Genomic DNA, 18,686 nt, shown 5'->3' with positions numbered 1-18,686 from the left:
TTCTCAGCAATTGCGCATTTTCCTCCAGAGCTGTTGGGCACATGTGTATTTTATATTTATACATATACACTTTGATGGTTATTTCATTGGATTCTGTTTCGAACTCATTTTGAGATTGTTACCACAACTGGTATTTATCTTTATAACTATCATTCTGCAGTGCATTGATATTGTAGTTGGTACTCTATTGGTAAAATCCTCCAATATTCTGAAATGTTTATGTACCAATAAACTTTGTACTTCTTGTTTCCCCACTACCTTGCTACATCATTGTACATCATTTTAACATACATTATCGGTAAATCTTATGTTCCATTTTACATATATGTAAATAGCCATTATCAACTTTACAATCAATGATTGTGGACTGGGTTATTTCAATATACATGTATATATGCTCTTGCTTGTTCTAATTTCCTCTTCTAATCCGTGGACACTTCTTCAAGGCCTAAAAAGTGTATAAATATATTTGTGCTGATCAATCATCTGGTTTAATACTGATATTCAAATAAATTAATGATCAGGAGCCTTTGCTAAATTACATTATAAAACAGTTTTTTTTACAATGTTTTTGCATACAACTGGCTCTATTTAAATGCTGGGAAACATTCAATTGTATATATATAATGAGAATGCAAATTACGTTTGTTATATTTCATCAGATTTTGACACATTGCAATACTTGTTTTGAATTTTAAGAAGTGCAATATGGTTCATGGATTCCACATCAATTCTAGCCAACAGACCTATTACCATGCAGCCGTTATGACTGTCTGTATGCATACGTGGCCCTGACTTAATGTAAAATTATGATAATAAAGTAATGTTTTAACAAAGATTATAACCACAGAAGTCTGGGCTTAAGATTACTTCATGAAGAACTCTATATTTGGTCAATTTTCAGTTGTTGAAGTTAGAGGAGAACCATATTGTTAAATGTAGGTCCCAGGAGTACGTCACTGACAAGAGGAAATATCCTTGAATTTAAAGAATTCGTTTGTTGATCAGGAACCTGAATTTTCAGGAGAGACCCATTTCAGTTGCAGTCTTGTCAATAATATTGAAAAATATTTATTCATGTATATTTCTTGTATTGAAAGTATTTCTTATGTTTACTTTGTCATTAAAATTGAAACTACTTAACAAGTTGATGTCATATGTGTAATAATTCTCTAGCCTATAATCATAAAGGGTTTGGAGTTTTATAAACAGTTTTGTTTCATTTTCGTGATGAAAAACAGAGAATCCACTATCTAGACATTTCAATTCAATGGGTTTATCCCACTGCTGCCACCATAAAATTCACTAGTCATTTCAATGCAATGGGTCTATCCCACTGCTGCCACCATTTTAATGGACAAGTCCACCCCAACAAAAAGTTGATTTGCATAAATAGAGAAAAATCCAGCAAGCATAACACTGAAAATTTCATCAAAATTGTTATTGTAAAATAAGAAAGTTATGACATTTTAAATTTTCTCTTAGTTTCACAAAACAGTCATATACACATCCTGGTCAGTATGCAAATGAGGAGACTGATGACATCATCCACTCTCTATTTCATTATATGAAATATTCTCATTTTCTCCTTTTTGTCAAGTGAAACAACTATTAATTTCTCCCTGAACATGTGGAATAAGCATTTAATTTTGTTTAATACTATATGGTTCAATCAAGTTGGTCCTTATTGTCAAATCTGTAAAAATGAAATATTGTAGAATTAAAGCAACAAAAAACAAAAGAAATAGTAAGAGACATCATTGTCTGTCTCATCTGCATAAACAAAATTTTGAGAAGTCATAATTTATTTTACATCCGATTTTGATGAAATTTTCAGCAAAATTTTGATTTTTCTCTATTTATTCAAATCAACATTTTTCTGGGATGGACTTGACCTTTAATGAAGGAGAATAAACTAAATAGTCATTTCAATGCAATGGGCTCATATCCCACTGTTGCCATCCATGCTAACCCATTGGATTGAAAATGCCTATTACAGCATAATCAGCCAAACAACAATGGGCTAATATTCAGGGCAATAACACATGCTGTAAGTTTCCACCTTCAGGCTGGGGAGGAAGGTTGTGCAAAAACTTAGGAGGAATCGGCATGATATTATGGGCTGTAACATTACTGAAATAGTAATAGATATTCTGCTCTCCAAACTGAAGTGCTACAAACAGACCGATGAGGGTAAAGAGCATGGTCACCTGCATGGAACTCTTGATGGGGTCCTGCTCCTTGATGAACTGCAGGAGACGGTACCAGAAACGCTCGTGACGAGCACGTCGGAGCTCTAGCAGGCGGTACCTGAAGCGGATCCAGATGATATTGACACTGAAGCCACCAATGGCGAAACATGGAAGTAAAAAGAACAAGGTGTTCTCCATCGCCATGAGGCCGTTAATATACATTTGGATGCTCCAGTTGTAGCGAGACTCGTTGGGGTCCAGGTAGACGCCACTGAATAACAAGTAGTTCCAAGTTATCTGTTTCAAAGGAAATAAACATGATAGTAATCATATGATAAAAGTGAAGATGAGAGGAAAAGATCGGGAAAAGATTTGGGATTACGCAGATAACCAGATGAATGGCTTGTAGCATATTTTAAAGTTGTAGACAATAATCTTATAACTGTTATGTTGCTAGCATCCTTATTACAGGTCAGCTAAGCATAGCTTCACAGAACATACATTAGTCTCCAGTCTTGCGGGGATCTTGAAACTTTTTCTGTTATGACATTGTAGGCTCAGCTGCTTAAACAATTACACAACAGAATAAAAACTATATATTACAAAGTTTGCTGGAGTATTTGATGATGTGCCTTACCTGTGTTGCAATGGCCCATGTTGTTACACCACAGACCATCACCATGAACCCATTGGCAAGTTGTCGTAAATTGAGAAAGTCTTGCACTGTGGTTGACATCTTTGCCCTGCAAACGTCCAACTGGCCAACATGATTCCGTATGAAGTGAATGTCAAGCGTGAGATGAGCTTTAAATGAGATCCTCATAAGGTAGATGAAGTAGGAGAAGAAACCATAGAGCGAGAGCCCAATAGCAGTTGTTGCACATGCCAAATATCTTTGAAACTTTACGCTGGTTTTCAAGAGTACAACATAGAACATAAGTCTGTAGATGGCAATAAGGAGTGGGAATACTGTGCAGGCCAGCAGGAATGGCTTATTAGGAAGCCCTCTTCTCTCAAGGTCCAGATATTGAAGTCTCCGTACCACGTACCTGATGTCGAGGGTGCGTGGCCATTGGCTAAAACACTGAGCAGGGTTAGTGACGGCATTCCGGATGAGACCGAAGAGGCAGACTGCCGGGGTACTTGCTGCAAAGATCAGGTATGACATGTAGCTGATATATCGGATGAGATCCTCTTTCTTGCCCCAGTAGATGCTTCCGTAGTGGCCAGCATCGTAGAGAATGAGGGAGAGGTAAGTAAGAAGAAGGAACAATGACAGAATCCCACTTCCTCTGTGGTTCCAGGATTTCAGACCTGCATTGAGTTATTTAACAAAATGTTAATAGTATTGTATTTATATTGATCACAATATGCACTCCTATATCACCCTACTGAACTTGGCTCTGATTCCAGTGCTCACAGGAGTCGCAGCATTTTTTTGTGTGGTGGGAGGGGGGGGGTTCCTTCCCCCTGTTACCGATTTCCCTCACCCGGGACGACTTAAATACAATGATAGAGGTTGGAATTTGCCAATGGCCAGTTGGGTATTGCTCAATTCTTTACTGCATCTCGTTAAAACAAGAAATGAAGAAATCTTTTGGGACCATAGAGATCCATTCAACTTTATATATGTATCGCATGCTTTGCATAATATGGCTTAAAAACAAAAGGGTTAATATACAACTTATGGAAGGTTGATTATGCAGTTTCCTGCTTGGATGCGTATTATTACTATTTATAACCCCGCTCATCGGACAAAAGCCTAATATTTTGTTAATTAAATATAAGCTAGAATGTATTGATGCAAGTCTTCATTACAAGTTGAAACTGAATTTCAGTTTCCAGATATCAGTCAATTAGTAGTATAATGAGGTACAAGTAAAAAAATTTAATTTGAGGGCCGGGGCAAGATTTACAGGGCAGAATGGTTAAAAAGCTGCGAGTGAGGAAAGTGAGTGAACAACATATCAAGCAGTTTTAATGCAATCAAATTTTGTGATAGATTTTGATGTAATCATAATATATCAATTTTCCTTTTCAATTCTGTCTTTCCTTCCTTTTTTTCTGGGTTGTGAAAATCTTAGGGGGTCCATGCCCCCAAGCCCCCTTATCTGTACGTCATTGGAGTCGAATATAACAACATAATCATTCAACACAAAATTACAAATAAATCAAGAGAATTACGACCATGCATGATAATGAACAAATTTACAGTGCATAAAGAATACAGACAGAGAATGTTCAAAAGTCAAACCTCCATTTACGAAAGTTAGCAGAAAGTTTACCTTTCTTTTTACCAATTTAAATCCTTTGTTACTCATTAAGTAAGGCTTAAATACAAGCAAAGTCAGGAATCTTATTTTAAAATTTGCAGATATGGATAAGATATTTTAACGATAACAAAATTCACTGAGAAATATTCTATTAGGCCTACGCAGTACAAACTTGGTGGGTCTTAAATATTTTTTGTTTGGCCATAAAAACAGACAAAGTATACAAAGTACTAAAATACTATTAGAACGTTTCAGTATAAGTACCAGTGGGCCGTTTCATAAAGCTGTTTGTAAATAAGGAGCGACTTTAAGAATGACTGGTGATCGTTTCTTGTGGTAAATCAGATGTTCATTGGTGATTACTTAACATGTGAGAATCTTCACCAGTCGTTCTTAAAGTCGCTCTTAACTTAAAAACAGCTTTATGAAAAACCAACCTTTACAATCGAGAGGAATGACGATTTTTTGTTGCTCGGAAACACTCACAGAAGACCATCAAGAAACCACTGCATAATCTCATCATACAAATGTTTACAAATATACAATTAAACTAAATATTTAGTTTTAAAAATATCAAATTCTGTGCATTTGGTGTTCATGAATTTCAGAACAAGTAAGTGTTCAATGATCACTTATGGTATAAGTGTTCAATGTTCTGATGGAAACACTCTAAGAATTGGGGAGTTAAAATTTACACTATATAGTTCTCAGAGGACCGCACCCTGACTTTAAATTGCACCCTGAAGTATGAAAATAATACAAAAAAGTGTTAAAGTAACAACCATAGCACCCAAGGGTTTTGAAGTAACACTAGATTTAACACCAGAGTAGTGTGGTATTCTATGTACACCGGTTACACCACCGTTTTTTGCTGCATAACCTTTTGTTGCAGCAGTTAGAATGATGATGTTTGTTGTTGAACGAGTGTCCTAGCTGACACGGGCAAAAAGTAGGCCTTTTGCTGCATTTACCAATGGAGATATTGTAAACAAAACATACTTTTATAAAACCATGGTATTTAATTATTGTAACATGAAACCATACAATTTCATTGTGGTAACATAAATGCAAAATGCTTGAATGGGTATGACTAAAGTAGGTTATTCCTGATTTTATTTGTTTTCGGAGCACCTTACAAGCAGTTCCATCACTTGTATTTTGGAGAATAATTTGACGAGGAAGAGTGTTTATAAAAAAAATTAAAATTATTGTGCTGAATTATCAACTTTGGTATCAATGGCCAACTTTTGTAGTTTATTTTCTGAAAAGGCTTTGCGCCAGTTTTATTTAAAAAGGACAAACGACTTAGAAAGACAAATAGTTAGAGTAGTTGCGAGAGAGATAGAATGGGGAGCATAAAAGTGCCACCCATATATTCAGGTTATCATCATGTCTACTTCCAGAATCTGAGATGTCTTCATGTCTACAGGGTGTAAACATGATGAGATTTGAGATCTCTTCTAAAAGATGAAGACATAATGAGACCTATATTCTCATGTAGCTATGAACAGTCGGTAACTCCTTAATCTTATGATCTCTTCATTACATGCAGACATAAAGATAAGTTTTCTAAGGCAGGGGCGGATCCAGGATTTTCCAATAGGCGGGGGGCACATTTTCCTAATGAAAATTTGACAAGCATAAAAAAGCTTTCACCAAAATTGAAGGTCATTTCGTCGACGAAAAATTTGACCAAAAAAATTGTTATCACTTGTGTCTGAACGACATAATGCCATTAAAAATATTTGCTGTAACTTTCAAAAGGGGGCAAACTTGTGCAAGAACGGCATATTTACATTTTAAATATTGACTATGGCTCTCAAGGGGGGGGGGGGCACGGGCCGGATGTGCCCCCCCCTAGATCCGCCACTATTCTAAGTAGAAGGGATGTTGACATAACTAGATTATTATCTTTACATCTGTATATAGGCAGATCCAGGGGGCCGAGGTGCCCGCCCCCCCCCCCCCACTATTGGCTAAGTAAAAAAAGAAAAAAGGGGGAAGTAGATGAAAATAAGAAGAGGAAGATGATTGAATAAAATAAGGTTAGATAAGACTTGGAACATACGAAAAATCTTTCATGTCACTATATACAATTATCACTCGCGCTCGCATTGCCTGTTCGTTGATCTTTTTACATGTCTTGCTCAATAGACCAGTTCGTAGTTACTAAAGCCCCTTTCACAATTGACGTACGACCATTTGCGACCTTTTGGTCGTGCGACAGGCTGCAAAAGGCATCAATCGCTAGTCATCTCATAAGATCGCACAGAGGCTTTCACAGTTGCAAAAGCTGTCGTACAACAAAAACAACCAGTAAACCCCGTTGCACGAGTAAGTCGCATGTGCTGTTATTGTGCTCGTGCGATCACATGCGAGTGTTGCACGAGGGATTGCGAGTGGAACGGTGGCATAAATGCGAATGAAACGGTAGTGGAATGTTGTAAGCCGTAATTTCGATCGGTCTTGCAACAGTCTTATATAATCGCACCCAGTCGCAAGACTGGTCTCTGTAGGTCTCTATCACATGTTCAAGTGTTGTACGACCTCCAGTCGACTAAATGCGACTATACTTAGTTGTGCCACCTCTCGCACCAAGTCGTACAACGTTGAACAACACACGATGATCGCCCGACCGATGGTACGACCTGATGCGAGTGAATCAGTCGTATTTAATCGCGTTTGGATTTTGAACATTTTCAAAGTTCAGATGCGACCAGTCACGACCACCTCCGACCAACTCGAGCTCGTGCGATCGTCTATACAACGACTGCGAGTGCTCGCAAGACACCAAGAGATCGATCGTGCAACGACAAGAAAAAACTGTTGCAGGCGGTCGTAAACAGGTCGTACGTCAATTGTGAAAGGGGCTTTCAGGAACACTTTTGGTCAAATGACCTTTCATTTCTTTCATTATGATAGGCAGATTTCAAAGCAAGATATTACGTGAGCTTTCCTTACAAAGCAGGATGAAGAAATTGAATAGACCAGGTGACTAGAATAGCATACAAATTAACACTTTATGAAAGTGTTTGTTGCATTCCTACTTTGAATGCATATCATAGTATGTCGCACAATGTACTTGGCAAACTGTAAAATACCAGTCGTTCGTGGACGCATTGGTTTTGTTTGTGGATGTAAATGAAAACCACAATTCAAAAGAATATATGAATAATCAAGACATCAAAGTTGGTGCTTATCTCTTTAGATTTTAAATCACCATGTCGCTTTAGTACAAATGACCTTCCACTGATCATGCGCAGAAAGGAACTACGAACTGGCTTACAGGCTGATATGGAGCTTAAAATATCAAGTTTTGAAGTCGATATACAAAACATACTTCAGCTCGGATATCGAGCTTTTAAAATGTCCGTTTTATGGTGTGAATATCAACATTTTCAGCTTGCGCTGTGCGTTCGCATTTTGATTGGCGAGTTATGTATACCTCTACATTAATTCTACTACAAACTACTTTACCCCCCCCCCCCCTTATGAGAGTTTATCAAAAATTTTGGCTTGCGATTTGTGCTCGCATTAAATTGTAAAAATATATTAACCCATGGATCTTATCGATAATTACAAAAGTGCTTAAAATTTCCAGCTTTCAGGCTTCAATATCAACAAATTTCACGCTCTAATTAGGGTTATTGTAATTAATAAATGAGATAAAATTTTCATGACTTTCTAATAACTAAATTGTCCCTTTTCACAATTGAATATCGACAAGTTTCAACTCGCGCTTATAGGAAGAGGAATAGGAAGATAGTCATTACGTTCATATGATAAAATTTCCTTGAAATGTCCCGGTCCTAGGTCAAAATAATATCAGCTCGCGCTCCCATCATTAATTAAGTGCGATCCACATCCACTTCACAAAGCCGGATCCGTCCCTGCATCTGGGTGGCACTTTTAACCTTCCATAAGACATGTAACATAGAGACTGTGTTTATATTTGTACTTACCAATTGATTTATCTGTGTACTTGAAGAATTGTCCCTTCCCTGTCCACCACAGTGCGTCACAAACTCGACATCGCCCACTCTTTTCCCCTGCCACGCCATCATCACCGTCGTGATCGTTGACGCAGTATCCCCCACTGTGCACGCGTCCATGGTCGACTTCGGCGTCGCCAACCTGGGCTTCACCATTGAGCAAAGGATTCGATTCACATTCTTGACGAAAGTCAGACGACTCGTTTGGATTTTTGGCAATTATCGAATCATTGATGCCGATCTCTGGCGCGTGGAAGTACGATTGATGACCTAATGGTGTATGTTTCTAGAAAAAGTAGGGTTAAGAATGATTGAAAAAAATATATATTCATTGATGTTTGATTTTTAAAGAAATAGTGATAGTTAAAAGCCCTGATTAAAGCCTTATTTTTTGAATGATTTCTAAAATTAAGAATATTATTCCTAAAAAATATTATTGATTACCATGCAGTTGTGATTTAAAGTATGTGGGAATCCAAAGGGCGTTGGTATGTTTCTTATTTCCTTTCATTGTTTGGGGTCTCAATTTCTTTTTGAAATATTGTCAGTATTCACTCACCTTTCACTTAATATTACTGATTTATCAGTTATGCTTTATTCTTGAAATCCTAAACCTTTAAAGGCTATGAAATGACAGTGGACTTGCCTCTAGCCTAGGTATATGTCCCGAGAGTCTTTTTGAAATTCCTCTTATGTGAACTTCTCATTCCGATAGGGGCTATTCAATTAGATCATTACCTGTTCTGGGGACCGTCTGTGGACCAGGTCGCTGACTTCCTCCATTCTCTTACGGTAACACTGGTGGCAATATCGCTCCTCAATGACGGGTCTGGCCCAAAACAGCCCCAGAAACTTGAACATGATCCATAGGAGAAATGGCCACTTCTTTGAAATGTCTTTAGTCACATCCGGTGTCTTCGACAAGCGCTGATTCCTAGATACAGGACCTTCATCCAATCCACTGCTACCAGTATCTATCCTCATCCTGTCGCTCTCTGTCCTCACCCTGCCGCTCTTTGGCCCAGGCTGTTCATGGAGCGTTCCTTCAGCAGGTGTTTCACCCATGGTGGTTCGTCGAAATTCGTCGCCTCTGTGATCCTGATTACTCCGGTCCCGTTTTTCCAACCCATGTTGCCGGTCATCCTCTCTTTGACTTCTTTCCTTGTACGCCTTGCTCTCATTGATGTTCCTAGATCTCCCTCGTTCAGTGGTCCCCCATGGGGTTTCACCAATACTTCCATATTTCGCGGGAAGTCTACGCTTTTGAGAAGGGAGCACGTAATCGATTTCACTTGTCATAGAACTGCTTCTTAAACCTTCCAAACCTTCGTACCCAGTAAAGTAGTCCTGGCGATTGAAGCCCGTATCTTCACCAGTATTTTCCTTTCTGCGAAGACTGTTACTGCATGCAAGATCGCCAAAGGCCTGTCGGATGTTCGAGCTGTCTCCATGAACATGATGAACAATCGGATTCGGGAAGCTCTCCAATCTCTCTGGCGTCTCGTATATGAAGATGCCACTATCAGCATTACTGGTCGAGGACACCCCGGTACGGTCCAACTTCTCATAATCTGAAGGATAGCCATTGATAGAGTGGGATACTTGACCAATAGCGACTTCATACCTCAACACATCATCTTCATTCCTTCCGTCCATGCGATTTTCTGGAATGGTGCATTCATCCTTAAAGGCTATCTTCCGTTTGCTTTTGGGAATGGCTCCATTTCTTAGGTGTTTTTCTGCATCGGTCAGCGATTCGCTATTCATCTTTGCTTCATTCCTGCTTTTCCTGTTTGGAGAGGGAAGTGAATAAAGCTCAGTCAGTGTAAGGACTTCAGAATTACAAAGGAAAATTGCAAAATTCTGATAATTTAAATGTAATCATTGCATATGAATAAAATAATTACCCAAAAGGAGTACAATGGAATAAAAAAAACAAAATAATATCAATATTTGCGTTTCGGTTAGATTTATCCACTATATATTTATATATAATCTTTAGAATTAGAAGCGAAACGATGTGTAAAACAATAGTTCTGGCAATCGTTCTGCTCTCCAAACATCATAAACCTTGTATGAACAACGATATCAATTTCATTGCTTTTATGAAATTCTCTACCTGCAACATTTCGTTGTGCAGGGGCCTTCTTAACCGGTCTTTTTATGTACACGCTAACATTCGTTAATGCCATTTATCAAAATATTTTACAGTTTACAGTTATTTTCGATTGAATTTTACTTCCAAAATCTATTTGCCTTCGAAAACTGTCTTTACCGTCCGAGATCAGCTTACACCATGGGTCTATTAGCATGATTAGGTTATTTACATTCTCTTTATAACGGAGTTTGTCAGATCATTTTGCTGCATTCACATTTTCTGTCAAATAAATCACATCATTAATCATTCTAGCTACCATATATGACCCTTTTCTGACATTCTTTTTTATTGCCGTTCAAAATATATTTTTATTTCTACCCGCGAGCTAAATGAGCGACTGACGGAGATGAGTGCTTTAGAATTAGTGATATGATGAGTTTATCTTAATACCCATAAGAAATGTGTGGATAGTACACACCTCACTCTTTATGATGTCCGTGTGTTATTATGCTCGAAATCATTTTCATAAAAGTTGCAAGCGAGCGCAGCGAGTGTGCAAGAAAAAGAGTATTTATATTGAGAGTATTCTGAATATTATTGTGAATTTAGAAAGTGAACCCTGTAGAGCGCTTTTTGTGGGATAAAACTTTTTTTAATAAACAATATTGATCGAGAGGCGATGTATTTAACATGCATATCGATAAGAAAGTGATGCAAGGAGGAGAAAACCACTGCTCGAAGATCCGGACATTTCACCAACTTTAAAGATATTAAAGGAGACGATTTGGAGTACTTATTTTTTAATTGGATACCTGCATTGCAGGGCTCAAAAGTGGATACATGGGGAGGGGGAAGGGGGAGGGAAGGATCATTGTTACAAAACTTAAATGAGGAAATCAATGGTTCATTTGGCATTGGTTGTGTGATAGATTGTAAGATGTCATAAACATAATGAGATATGTAACTTAGATGCTTAAAATTGTGATTTGAAGGGATGCTCCTGGCTGTAAATAATATATTTAAACAGATAAAGAATAATCAGGCAAACAAAATACTGAAAATTTGATCAAAATGAGACAAGGAATGACAAAGATATGGCATTTTTAAAGATCTGCATTATAAGTTCATTGCATGTATTCATGAATATTCAGTGAGCAAATTGATGATAATCATACATGTATCTCCACTTGTTCCGTTTCGTATTTTATCATATGAAATTTGGTTTATTCAAATTGTATCTACCATGAACTAAAAAGTTGGATCGACAACTGATTTAGTGCATTAGATATTCATTGTTGTAACTTAATTTATTTTTTAAAGGAGACACATTCACATATGTATGAAAACTGAAAAAATAATGACTTCATGTAATAACATAAGAAAAAGGAAGGTGGGTGTTATTTCATCAGCCCACCGAATGAATATTCATGATGACGTGCATACTTTCACAAAATATTGCTAAACTTTAAAATTCTCCGTTATCCGATTTTTACGAAATTTTCAGCATTTTGCTATATGAATTTCACTCTATTTATTTGTATTTAAATATTTCATCCCGGAGTACGCCTTTAATTAAGAACATTTGAAATGGGCATTGTCGGTCACCACGTAAGTCTAAAACCTGTTAGCCGTAAGAATAATATGCAATTCCTCGTCACTGCTTTCCTCATTACAATCCTGCTGATTCATGCATGTGCACAGTTTCTTGAATTTGTAGATTTACAACGACTATTTCGTAACGAAAACCGATTTAAATGTTTATTTGTTAATGAAATACACATTGAGGAAGTGAACAGAATAGAAACGTACATAGGTCTTCCGCAATCACTCGATCAAAATAGATTATTTTCTATTTGAGTTGTCAAAGTGATATTTATTCTGGTCAAGTATAAATACATATACTAATATTACTATCGGGAACAGGTGTTAGGATAATCTAGTGAAGGGCCGCATCTATATACCATTACTTCATAATCCATTAGACTGGGTTTTTTGAAAGGAAATGAATACTGGCTAAGTAACTATTAATATGAGTATACAAGGAAGATAAATTCAGAAATAATAAGCGTCTCTTTTGTCTGTCATTTCTGGAAAAGGGCGAATGATTACGCTTAACAAGAGATAAAAATAATTTCAAGCTCATTAACATTCTTTTTGTCTCTTTTGCCGTGGATTTACATTTATGACCACACTCTAAAAACAAATCAGTCAAAAATGACTAGTTAATAGAGTCAGCTGGGTGTAACTGTTATTCTAGTCTTATTCGATTATTTTCTTGTCGTATTTTACTAGAACAGAGTAATTTCTGACTGGAATATTATTCAGAAATGTGACCCACTTGCTCCCAGCTGACTAATGGTCTATAGTCAATTTGACTGATTTGAGTTGATTTAAAAGTGCATGATGCAACAACAAAAAAATATGAATAATTGGGTGGATGTTGCTGTTTTGTATTGACCAATACTATAATACTTGTACATTATGTATACATCTTGGTCGATTAAATCTAAACATCCAAACAATTTCAACTTTGGCATATTTACGTAATCCCCACCAGCCGACCATGCATACAGTGTTTATTTTCAATTGGTCTAATGCCAATTCGTCCAATTAACAACTTGTCCACCATTATTTGGTTTCTCATCAGTTCGTCCATTAACCACGTCGTCTAATTGCCATTTCGTCCACTGGCTATTTCGTCTAATAACCAGTTGGTATACAATAGACATTTAGTCCATTTGGACTGAGGGTTCATTAATAATAATAATTCCTTCTTATTAAGCGCTTTTTCATTGGACAAAGTGAATTAAAATAAATGAATATTAGATCCACTTGTTATGAGACGAAATGGTCATAGACGAATTGGTGATTAGACGAAGTGATGATTGGACCAACTGGTCGATAGACAAAATTTTGATGGACGGAATGGCATTAGAGTAAATAAAGGTAGACCATGTGATGAGTGGCAAAAGATGAATGGTCAAATTTACCTGCACAAGGGGGGGGGGTCGGGGTGTAGGAAAAGCAGATATTTAGAAGAAAGATCATGGAATGACATAGAGGGAAGAGAAATAAAGAAAGAAATGGATATGTACTCTACTAGAAAATCGTTATTGCCAATGTTACACATAATTATATCAAAGTTGTTTGGAAGAAAATCGAGGGGAGTTTCACCATATTCACTGTTTCCTATTCATCAAACCGTATTTCATTCTCCAACACGGCACACGCGCATGTACACATTTACCCTCACACGCATACACCCAAACACACACTTTATTTACACTCTCAATAAAAACATGAAACATATACATAAGGTACATAAGTAAAACATTGTCACAACATACAAAAAACATATTTATGAGAAAGAAGGGCCAACAAAAAAGAGCAGATAACCTTATTGAGCGTTGACCCAACGCAACCCGTACGTAGCCTTGAGGTCTTTTGTCTACTATCCCTGATAATAATATTTCCCATAAAGTAATACAAAAATGTATAGTAAAAATATATCACAGGCCTCCATTGAAACGAGCTGAGGGTTAATTATTGAGGAAATGTGTAAATATAGTCACTCCGTGCTTCATGGACGCTTTTTATGACTCACACTTCATTCTTGGTTTCATATTGTCGCAATAGAATAGAGCAAGATTCTTTGAACAATCGTTAGTAATAACACATTATTTCATTTTGCCCTTAGTTCGTGTACATTGTGTTGTTTTAATTGCTTCAAATCACAACCAGCAAAACGCGTACATGGAAACGAAGTGATACTTTTTGTTCCCTTCTTTTAAAAGAAATTTTCAACTATTTTACTTGGCGATTTGCTTTACTTGATCAATTAATCTTAAAGGAAATCCATCCTAATCAAGTGGTATTATGAAATCGAAAAATAATAAAGTCATGCAGTATCTAAAAGTTAGTTTCCTTGTTAATACCAAACCTAACTGTGGCTGAAATAGAGGCAAATCCTGGATATCTTAGGGGAGGGCCCAAACAGAGTTCTGTTTTTTTTTGGGGGGGGAGGGTGGTATTTCTGTCTGACAAAAATAAATGAGTCACCGGAATTGCGACATTCTTGTCATTCTTTCTGCCAGAATAAAAAAAATCAAGTTCATCAATCTAATCACCTCCACCTTTGATGGCAGAAGGGGGTCAATTTTATGAGACAAATAATTACACGGTGAGAGGGTGTGGAAGAGGTAGCCCCCAGTCTTTTTTTTGAGGGGAGGGGGATAAATTCGTAGACATTGTTGGAGTTAATTTAGGATACGATTAAAGGGAGAAGAGAACCGCAACCAGGATCGAGGTCTCTAGTGACAATAGGCCTATCCTAGAAAATTATGCGAAGGAGCGTAGCGACCGAGCAAGAAAATTTGTCATTTTCATCTTGTACTTCGTATTTTGATATTGTAATATATAGGGTATGCAATAAGAAATTCAATTAAAGGGATAGGTGGTTGTCAATCAAGCAAGACTTTCTACTGCTTACACCAGGGAAATAATTGGATATTTCAGTGAAGGGGTACTTTCAACAGTGAAAATGGCATTTCGAATAAAACATGATAATAAAGTACATGCATTTTTCACCAGAGAAACGTATCATTTTGAGCCCAACACAGTAAACACAAAACATGGTAAAACAATCCAGCCAATCGTGCGAGAGAGCAAGAAAAAAAAATACTTGTGCAACATCGAATTTTGTCTCCAACACAAAAAGACTTTCGAGTTAATGTGTAAAGAGGTGTTTCCTATTGACTGAGTGTTTATACTAAGCATGAAAATATGATATCAAGGAAGTTTAGTATTTACAAAAAAAAAGAGGTTCAAGGAGGGCAGTGATCTAGCTAGAATTCTCATTAAGTTTTGAAAAATACAAAAAAAAATATACAAGCAATTAATGCAGGGAAGAAGTGATTATCGGAGAGTATTTCACGAGTGAAATTCTGAAGCATCTCAAAGTTTATAATTATTAGGCCCATGGCCTTGGGAAGCAGAGGACGTGCTGAGGGTGCTGAAGCACCCCCAAGATTTTTCCAGGGGTGCTGCATGTACTAATCTCCATTGGCAGCACTCCCTGGTATTCTGATAGCTGTGTAAAATCAGAGAAATGTATGTAAAATGACCAAGAATTTGTGCTGAAACTCTTTTTTTGTCATTTTCTTTTGCTTGTAAAATTTACTTCAGCATCCTCAGCAAAAAATAATGTTTGACAGGGCCCTGATTAGCTTTCATTTGAAAGAGTAATGATATGAAGTACACTCCACTTTTCACATTCCATTTTTTCTCTTATAATTAATGAAATAAAAAAAAGAAAAAAATGAAAAACATGGATCGACAACTAATTCAATAAATCAGATATTCATTGCTGCAACTTATTTTATGAAAAGGGAGATCAAACAAAGCATGCACACAATGTATAATTAGGATTTCATGTTTAAATATAAGAAAAAGGAAAGAGTTGGTGCCCATCTAATGAATATTCGTTACGACATGGATATAACCGTTTTCACGAAATATTCCTAAACTTTAAAATTAAATATCTTTGCTAATTGTTATTAGATTATGATGAAATTTTCAGCATTTTGCTCCGTCTATTTAGATAAAGTTATGTTCAGCCCGAAGTACTCTATTTTGAAACTAATCCCGAGTAAACTGTCAAATATCTTTAATACTCGCTCACTTGGTCACATTAAACTAAGGCAGTACCATTGCGACATTCAAATAAATACAACCCCTATCTTGAATGAGCATCAATATTTATTAAAAATTGGAGTTCCCAAAGACTATAAATAACTCAAGAATAGCGCAAATATAGGGGCTTTTGATTATTCACTTACGCAAGTGAAAATTGTACAATAAACCAAGGAGAGTGTAATATATGGTTATAGATTGAATTGATCATGATTTCATTCTTTTGATTTTAACTTGGCAAGTTAAAATTAAAAGAATGAAATCATCATCAATCATAATATATTACACACTAAAAATTTACCCAATATTGGGTAAAATGGGAACTTGCATGTTTGTTGGGTAAAAACATAGCAAATATTTTGTGAATTTTACGCAATGTTGCGTTGAAATCTAATTTTGCATGTTGGAGAAAAATATTGGGTAAATTTGTACTGTTTTTAGAGTGTATTTACATTTAAATATGAGTAGGTAAGAATTATCGAGGACGATGGGCGGTGATAGGAGGGGGGGGGGGGGGGCTTGGTCGCTTTCCGCACTATACCTGCTAGAAACCCGCGACCGACAGGCGTATATAATAATGTATACCTAATTTCCAAAAAAATGCAGCATTTCAATTTTCAATTATCATAGTAGGCAAAAGTAGAGTATACTTTTTGTACGCTTGGCACTCTTAGAATGAATTCAATGTGTGTCAGACCCCCGAACAATATTATTAATAAAGATAAAGTTATTCAATACACCTGCAACGTTTCAGAACTTCCGCCGATTTTTTTTTCTCCTTAATGCATTATTTGGTCGGAAAAAATGCACCAAAGCATTTGTTATATTATTTTGACCAATCTGATGTGTATAGCCCTATCTAAGTTTGAACTGATCATATGTCATTGTAATATAAGTTTTTTTGTAGGCAATGAAGACAGAAAACGTTTCTTCAATAAAATCCAATTCATTTGTTTTTATAATCTCAATGAAAGCGCCAAATACATTAGAAATTTTCAAAACAAATGACAATGAAATTAGTATTTAACAATTTTTTTTATTGAGAGTATGGGAGAACTAGCAAATGCGGGTAAATTTATTGAGTTGTTTGATTATCAAAAAAAAAATCAACCAAAACAAAACAAACAAACAAACGAACAAATATTCAATATTTGAGTTGAAAAAAAAAATGATGATTGAAGTACACACACTCAGAAATGTTTGAACCCTAATGAAGCACTTGTACCAACCTTTAGGGGTGTAATCTTGCACCCTAAGTGGCAAAAGGTGAAAAAAATGCACCTTTTTATCATTACATGCACCAAGAAATGCTCACTTGCACCCTAATATGAACCTGTTAAGGTACATAGTACTTGACATCAAAAAGGTTCAGATTTGAACCTTTATCATATTGTTCAATTTCGCACCCTTTAGAATACTAAACATAGCTAAATGCACGCTCAAATGAGCATAATTACACTCATTAGCACCCCTTTGGGTGCAGCTATTGTACCAACCTGGAGGGTTCAAATTAGTGTGCATTGTTTCAAGATCCAGAGGAAAGGTTAAATTTATAGCTACGTTTGAAAGACTATAGAGCGGGGGTTTCGGATTCCGGTGATTGACCCGGGTTCGAATCCCACTCGGTGCGCAAGTGCTCTTTCGTAAAGTATTAATATCCTCATTACCAGGTCCATCGGAGAGGACGTTAAAAGCCGTCGGTCCTTTACTTGCTTGCTAACAAACATTCATTCTTCCTTAGCAATCAAGTTAAAAAAAAACACCATTAACCAATAAGCATTATGCTAGCGGGCTCATCATTTTGAAGGGGTGAGAGAATAATGGGAGAACATGTCTTAAGTTAGCCACTACAGAATTAGTGGCCTATATTTTGTTGACTGTATGCCCTTGAAATTTTTGAAATAATTATATGTGCACGATATTAAATCAATGCCACTTACCAGTTTAAATTCACCCCTCTCTAGCCTTGCAGGATGCTTTTTATAGATTAAACATCAAAAGCACACGGGTAAATAAATTTACTTCGTGCAACATTGACCGATCCAAATCCTGATAATTTCATTAGAAGTTCCAAAACGATCTGATGCTGAAAGAACATCACCTCGTAACAAAATAAACCACCTTGACTACTTTCAACCACAACTTTCAAAATGCAGATCCGGATGTAGATGAAGAAAGAATACTCGGGATGTGAAACTAAACTATGCACTCCCTTCCTCTTATACTTTGCGTTTGCGTATTACAAGCACTGCATTGCTTGTAATACAACCTACATCCACTTATATTATAATTGTGTATTTTCTTTTGTATCGCGTGTGATAATAATCAGCTCTGAAGCGGTTTTGAAGACGATATCATAGCTCAATTATTTATTTATCTCTTACTTTTGTTTATGATGGCGATCTGTTTAAGTCGAGATGAATACTTTACGGAATAGTGC

At 36.5% G+C, this 18,686-nt stretch overlaps 1 protein-coding gene across 1 annotated transcript; it reads right to left on the bottom strand.

The window, feature by feature from the left end:
* Nucleotides 1-1,681: 1,681 nt before the first annotated feature.
* Nucleotides 1,682-18,429, bottom strand: LOC121423344. The gene is made up of 5 exons (XM_041618698.1): nt 18,187-18,429; nt 9,196-10,246; nt 8,428-8,743; nt 2,830-3,506; nt 1,682-2,489 (listed from the first exon to the last, which is right to left on the bottom strand). The coding sequence occupies exons 2-5, from the start codon at nt 10,222-10,224 to the stop codon at nt 2,031-2,033; spliced, it is 2,481 nt and encodes an 826-aa protein (XP_041474632.1). The 5' UTR covers nt 10,225-10,246; nt 18,187-18,429; the 3' UTR covers nt 1,682-2,030.
* Nucleotides 18,430-18,686: the final 257 nt, after the last annotated feature.

This window comes from Lytechinus variegatus, chromosome 10 (assembly GCF_018143015.1).
Source record: "Lytechinus variegatus isolate NC3 chromosome 10, Lvar_3.0, whole genome shotgun sequence".
Taxonomy (NCBI): domain Eukaryota; kingdom Metazoa; phylum Echinodermata; class Echinoidea; order Temnopleuroida; family Toxopneustidae; genus Lytechinus; species Lytechinus variegatus.
This window is presented reverse-complemented; position numbering and strand designations above follow the sequence as displayed.